Source organism: Cylas formicarius, unplaced genomic scaffold (assembly GCF_029955315.1).
Source record: "Cylas formicarius isolate icCylForm1 unplaced genomic scaffold, icCylForm1.1 PGA_scaffold_280__1_contigs__length_49999, whole genome shotgun sequence".
Taxonomy (NCBI): Eukaryota; Metazoa; Arthropoda; class Insecta; order Coleoptera; family Brentidae; genus Cylas; species Cylas formicarius.
In genome coordinates this window covers 42,747-49,998 of record NW_026844313.1, presented here as the reverse complement: position 1 = coordinate 49,998, position 7,252 = coordinate 42,747, and the positions used below count along the sequence as shown (strand labels likewise).

Here is a 7,252-nt window from a genome sequence, read left to right as displayed (position 1 = left end):
CATATTATGAGTCTGACAATAATTAAACTTTAGTTTCATTACAGAAGTGTGCTATTAAATGTGGAAAGCGAAATTTTATTGGAATTTCACTTATTAAAGAGGTTAACTACTAGAATGGGACACGGGTGTCATTGTTATCATAAATCCATTTGAAGCGAAGCGCTTTTTGCGAAAATACCCAACTGCGTTAGCTGTAGGCAGTTTCGGTCAAATAGAAATTGTCAACAGAAAAAAAGAAATTCTTCAATACTCTGTAAATCAAACATCAATCGCTATGACGAATGAATACATACCAATTCAATTGGTGAGTGATTCTCCCCATAAGTATTGAAATTAGTATCCAAAGCCATTAAAGAAACATAAATTGTGTAAGATAAATTATACAATATTATTTTGAATTGACAATTTAGTTTTTAAACCGCTTGAACGCAATTATGTGTAGTTTACAATTGATAACAATATATTAAAAGAGAGCGCTATACTTTATTTCAGGAAACCGTCCTTCTAAAACAAAGACCCAGCGGATCAATTACTGATATCGATCGGTACTAGATATGGTTTAAAAGTAATCCCGCGTTAAATCAATAATTGTCTCGAAAATTAAATAATTTTATCTCAAACCCGATTAAATTATTTTTTTGTATAAACTTAGTACATAACTCCATTTTTTTAATCTTTCTGTAATGGGGTCAAGAATTTTTCCAACACAGACACGTAGTATCATACACTGGAAATACCCAATGCGAATCAACTCTATATTAATTGTTTGTCTATTTAAATGATCAATAAAAAGTTTGAAGTGCTGGTAGACGGCCCTAGCTACAGTTATTGTCATGCTTATTTAAAAAAATAAGCCGCGAAACCTATTTAGGCTATTTATGTGATAGATGGTACATGGTTATTGTACAAAACTAACCAAAAATAAATGTGTGTTGTTTTGACTCGGGTTATGTTTTGTTTACAGACTGCGCCATTTTCAATTAATTAGTAATAAGGAACAAAAATCTGTGCTGGTTATTAGGTTAGACGATAAACCGTTTCAATTTCGTAAAGGCGTCTGTACTTTCTAATCTAATTATATGTTAAATTCTAAATTAAAGAATCCTTGATTACCTACAAAAAATTTGAATTTTAAATAAATCTTACTTAATAATAGGCATTACTGCCAGTGAAAAATACGGTTTAATTTTATTATTTTTGGAACGATACTTGCCTCGCCATCTATGTTGCAAAGGGCGAATAATCGAGGAAAGTGAAAACTGAGGCGAAATGCCGCTATCTAAGAGCATTGCAATAAGCTTATGACTGCCCAGATTTACACCGATCCAGAAATACTTGTTACTTTCAAAAAGTCGTTGAAAACCCTCATATAAAAATTTCGTTGAAAAATAAAATGTTTATGTTTGTCTGTTTGTGCATTCTCGATACTCTATGGAAAGGGTTTTAAGAAAACATCTTTATCTCTTGAACTATTTGTCGGAACGCAAAAACTCTTAACTAGAACCCGCGCCAGGCTTTTGGTCAGAGTTCTTTGTCCATAATTTACTACAAATTCACAGAGTGTTCATTAAACTAAAAAAAGGAGAATTGAGTTCTCCTTAGAAAGAACATTGGCTTTAACTAAAAGACCATAAATCATTTCATTATTTTGGCCGTATCGAGGGTTACACCTCTTGTTTATGAGGTTTTACATATCAGAGTGTACAACATGTGCCTTGCTATGTGGAAGTCACATGTATGCCGTAAAAGCTGGAAACTTTTCACTTTAGAAAATATATTTTTTGAAGTTTTGAATTTTTTTTAAATTTCCGATCAGAAAAATTCTTCAACCAGGAAACGCCGGAGATCTGAGACTAGAACCAATATCGCAGTCACTTTTTTAATGATGTACAGGGTATTGTCGGTTGTAGTCAAGGAACTAAATTTATCTCTACCTAAACGGAAAAGCACAAATAACGGAGCAGTTTGTTTTAATCAGTGGTGTAGGTTATATCGAGGGCAGAAATTTTCTTATTTACAGTTTTCATATATCATACAGATTGTGCGAGATATTTGTACAGATTTTTATATTTTCCAAAGTTTGAAATGACTGTAAAGTTAAGTTCAGTGCATGTTTGAAAGGCACTCAGGGTTCAGGATAGAAAAAACCTGGAGAGCTGCCCCTTTGACATAAAATGCGAGCACAATGTAATTAGTTTGCGAAAGTCGTCTAGTTTAGATGCCAATTGTAGTTATGTTTTGGTTGCAGGCAAAGGTTTGTGAAAAAAATGGTTAAAATTGAATAAATCAGAGTTTATTTGGGATTATCAACAAGACCCGGTATATTTATATTCAAAATTCGTTTTGTTTTAGGAAAACGTCCTGCTAAAACAAAGAGGCAGCAGCTCAATTAAAGTAATAGACTTCGGAAGCTCTTGCTACGCCAATCAAAGGGTCTACACCTACATCCAATCACGTTTTTATAGGTCGCCTGAGGTTATTCTGGGTCTCACTTACGGCACTGCAATTGATATGTGGAGCCTGGGTAAGCAGACGTTATTGCAGAATCATTTCTTTTCATTTTCGAGAAAGTTTCAGTTTTCAATGTCCAGATTCAAAAATGTAAATACGGATTTACAAGTTTTTGAGTTTTCATTGATTCATTAGTACAGAGAAATCAGCAATCTGTGTTCTGTGTTTTGCGGCATTCCTACATTACATGGAGGTGGCAGATATATATCAATTTATAGAAAACCGTAAATGGCTAAGATGTTAATGCAATTGCATACCTCGGAATTATTAGATATTATAGGTTATTATACCCGAAAGGTGGTCTTGATCGTTAAATATACCTTCCAAGGAAAGTGGTTTAGACGCTTCAGTAGAAGAATATTTTATTTCACCTGTAAGAGGATTGCTATTTGCGAGCTTTAATGCAAAGCAGTTACCGAACGCGCTGGTAACTACAAACAATTTTAAAATGTCTCTCGAATCTGGTCATAGGGTGGAGTTGTATCAGAAATGTAAATTAATCGAAAGCATTTTCCATAAGTGTCCCTTTGATGAAATCTTTTTTCGTGTTTAATATTGCATTTAATTCCATTACAGGTTGTATTCTCGCGGAATTGTACACCGGGTATCCTTTATTTCCTGGAGAAAATGAAGTGGAGCAACTGGCCTGTCTTATGGAAATACTTGGAGCGCCCCCAGATGACCTTATCACGGTAGCGACTCGAAGAAGGTTGTTTTTCGGTAAGCCCCTATCCTAAACGGCGAAAAATCGTTTACATTCATTTTGTACACTCTTAGATTCTCGTGGCAATCCCCGATGTGTGACCAATTCCAAGGGTAGGAAACGGAAGCCGGGATCAAAAAACCTGGCGATGGTTTTGCGTTGCAACGATGGCATGTTCATCGATTTCGTCTCTAGATGTTTGGAGTAGGTTTTGTTGTTAATATCGCATTCTTAATTCATGTTCTTATTTGAATTATATGATTTTAAAGAAGTAAATGTTTTTTATGGAAATTTATTCTGAAGTATAACAATAACTTTTTATCTCAGTGTCAAAAAATCAATCAACAGATTCGTGCATCCTATAATCATGTAAAGCCTTGTATATTTTATTTGCGTCAAAGAAGGTAAGACACTTTCGAACTGGCTATTCGGTTAACTTAATTTGTAGCCTTTGGATTTTTCACTCAGGTTTAGTGTACTCTGGGCCTTTATAAACTGGGGATGAGTTATTGATTTATGTTGACAATACCTTTACTAATATATACCCGGCCAGATACAGGTCGAAGGTCTGTTACGCGATAGAATTTACAGTTTTGAAATAAAATATTGACATTTCTAAATTTTGGACATTTTGTATGCGATGAATGCCGTCTACCGCATAAGCATTTATCACCTGGTTAAAAATGCTTGAAGAGGACAGTGTTGCCAATAACGGTATTTCATTTACAATTTGCGCATCCATGGGTGAAAATCTAAAGGCGTTAAATCTGTGTGGTCGGTTCCAAAGTCTCTTAACTCCATTGAAATGAACTTAAATAATATACCGGGTATTCCAATTAAATTCAAGAAGACAACTTTTAGATTTTTCTACTTCCACAGGCTACTGTAGTAGTATTTATCAATCTTCTGGATTCTTGCTGTGTCGGTTACTGATAAATCGAACTTACTGACGTTTCGCTAATCATCCTGTTGGCTTCTTCGGAGCTTAACTGAAACCACAGAACTGAACAGTTGCAGTTAAGCTGTGAAGAAGTCAACAGGATGACTGCGAAAAGTCAGCAAATTCAACTCAGCAACGATCTAACCAGGAGGAATCAGGAAGTTTTGTAAATAGTAACTTTTGGATTTAAAATTTTACCCTAAAACAAACTCTTATGGCAATGTAAAGGAGAATATAAAAACCATAAATGTTGGGACATATCCTGAATATAGGTTCTATGCAACTTTTATCTTCACTATAAGATTATTCAGTTATTATTCTAAAATTATTTGTAGCTGGAATCCCAAAAAAAGGATGACGCCTAGTGAAGCACTGTGTCACTCTTGGATCTTATCCGGGTCATCTTCGAATAAATCCAGCGAGCTGCGACACAGTCACTCGGAAGTGAACGTCGCTCATGAGAGTCACTCGTCGGGGAGCATATCGGGCAGCAGTCACTCGCGATCTCACTATAAGTGCGTACTTCAAAAAAGTGATAAAGTCAAGGCCAAAATCATAGACACGAGGTTAAGTAACGGGAAATTAGACTCTAACTTGAACGACTCCGGTACGTTTCTACCCCCCATACTCTAGTTTATCTTTTAGTCTCGTTATAGCCGACTAATAAGTGAAGTGTAGATCAACGATGACAATAGTTAAAGAGGTTATTTATTACGGTCATTGGCGTGATATGTAAATGGACCGTCGACAATTCGTTAAAAAAATGTTTAGAAGAAAATCGATTAAAATTTGATTTATGTTACCACCGTAATTGATAATTGGTAAATTTATCCGCAATAGGTTGTTTATGTTTTTTTTTCGTAATTAGCCAACATAACTGGTTGTTCACTTTCCAATTTTACTGCGGACGCTCCATTTGTATAGCAATTAATGATTAAGGTGTAGGTGTACCTCATTTTTGGTAGTCTCTGACTAAAAGGGCCAAACGAAAAACGATCTCTTTACGACCAATTAGTTTATTTGTAGGTTGTTTAAGTATGCTGCCATTGTTCTCCCGTTGGTTTTTTTATCTTTGTATGTAATAGGTATGGTATTGTTTGAAGTTGCTACGTCTTGCGGATATAAACCAAGTCAAGCTATTTCATTTACCTAGAACGGGGCAAATACTCCATTATTTTAGGAATGTAGTTTAGTGGTCTCAGTTTCGCTCTCTTGTGACTTCGATTGGAAAAATGTATTTTATCCATTAATTAATTCATTAAGTTAATCACGAAAAGGGAATACAAAAACGAAATCCTATACATGTTTCAGTCAAACTAAATGAAAAATAACCTTCACCTTATTGGTGAAACCCTTTAATTTAACTAATAAAAATTCATATTATTCAATCGATCACTTGCAGATAATTGCATTTAGACAAAAATCTATTTAATCCGAAAGATGTAGCGGCTTGTCCATACACAAACAAGTAATCACTAGGAAAACATACCAAAACGTTTAAATAAATCTCTAACTTTAAGATTCTAAATTTTATTAAATTGTGTATTCTATTGAAGTTAATATTTCCTACACTGACTGACGTGTAATTTTTTTTACGAGCTCATCGGCGTATAGCTACAGCCTCGAATACAAACAAAACAAAGATGACAAATATAACAAAGAATACCAAGGTGAGTTGTATTACTTGCGATAACTCCGACTGCTGTTTCAAACATTTCCTAAAAGGTTGTGATAAACCTTTGGACCGGAAACTCCATTGGAGGGTTCTAAGCATGGGCCATTAAATTTCTCCAATTCTAGTTTCGAAGGAATTGCAAAAATACGCTGTTAAGTAATAGCTTGTTATTCTCACTAGCTTTAGTTCCGTATTTTTAAAATATTTGTTATTTTCACTTCAATAACCAAAAATGAATAGGGAGGATATTTTATGAATCGAAAAGTGAAAGTTCGTTTATTTATGTATTTATTTTTTGCTGCATAAGCAAAATTAATTAAGCGCTTGGACGTATCAGTGTTTTAAAGTAATATAAAGGAATTATGTTGCATGTTTTATCGTCAATAAACTTCCTCAAGAAAATAGGATTTGAACAGGAATATGAAAAAAAAAATGCTGTAGCTATATTCCCACGAGATCGTAGTTGTTTATAAAAAAATAACACATTATAAAATATTCTTCGCTGCTGCCTGTTAGTTCTAGCAAAGCTCTAAGAAAACTATTTTCTCATCGGGAATGCAGATGCAAGAAGTCGCTGCAACATTATTCTATAAGTTTCTCTTTTTGTTCCAAAAAGAACTTGTCGATTTGTGTTTTGTTGCCTAGCGCAGTAGGTAATGGTAAATAGCTAGTTTATTAATCAGTTATTGTTTTAGCATGAGTATATATGTATTTATAACGAGTGAAACAGTCTTTTAAGAAACTACCTTTTCGTGACGGCCGGTTCACACTACAATACAATGTAAATTTTGATCAAATGTGATTCATAAAACTCTAATTCGGCGCTTCTTTAGTATTTATATACAATAAGAGGCGATGTATTTTTAATTGTTATTCTGAAAGAAAATTTATAATCATTTTAACGTTATACGAAAAGTAAAAAAAAAATGGATAAATCATCTCCAATTGTGATAATAGAAATATTGAATTATTAAAATAGATTTTACAATGATTATCATCACTTTCAATGTCTCTCGGTTATTGGAAACGATTATTAATGTTTATATAAACAAATTAATTCTTGTTAAGATTATATTATTATTTGCGCGTCTCTGTATTTTAGTTTAATTTAAAATTGACATTATTCTTATTGTTGTTGTTATAAGTTTCTTAAATAAGACTGACATAATAAAAGCATAAACAGTACTGTCGTATTTAATTTGACCAATTTCTCTGAAAGTATTCCTAGTTTACCTTATCATCTCGAAAAATTGAAATATTTTTGTCGCTATTTGGTTTTTTGGTCAGTCGTATTAAGAAAAATCGGATAAAATTCAAACTTTACTGACTTTTGTTTTTCATCTTGAAGGGGGAGTGAGGAATCACTTAAATTAAAATAATGCAATATGGGGCAGAGGGTCACAACAAGTTCATTCTGAGGAAG

General features: G+C 33.6%; 1 protein-coding gene across 1 annotated transcript; it reads left to right on the top strand.

Moving 5' to 3' along the window:
• Positions 1-274: 274 nt before the first annotated feature.
• LOC132697661 (dual specificity tyrosine-phosphorylation-regulated kinase 2-like) lies at positions 275-6,997 on the top strand. Its single transcript, XM_060663198.1, has 5 exons — positions 275-304; positions 2,353-2,524; positions 3,088-3,231; positions 3,289-3,418; positions 4,490-6,997. Exons 1-5 carry the CDS (start codon positions 275-277, stop codon positions 4,785-4,787), a joined length of 774 nt encoding a protein of 257 aa, XP_060519181.1. The 3' UTR covers positions 4,788-6,997.
• The last annotated feature ends 255 nt before the right edge of the window (positions 6,998-7,252 follow it).

Excerpts from the sequence above, each read along its gene's own strand:
- LOC132697661 (XM_060663198.1), top strand. The coding sequence starts at position 275 with ATGACGAATGAATACATACCAATTCAATTG. Across the intron at positions 305-2,352 it reads AATACATACCAATTCAATTG|GAAAACGTCCTGCTAAAACA; the intron begins GTGAGTGATTCT and ends GTTTTGTTTTAG. Across the intron at positions 2,525-3,087 it reads AATTGATATGTGGAGCCTGG|GTTGTATTCTCGCGGAATTG; the intron begins GTAAGCAGACGT and ends ATTCCATTACAG.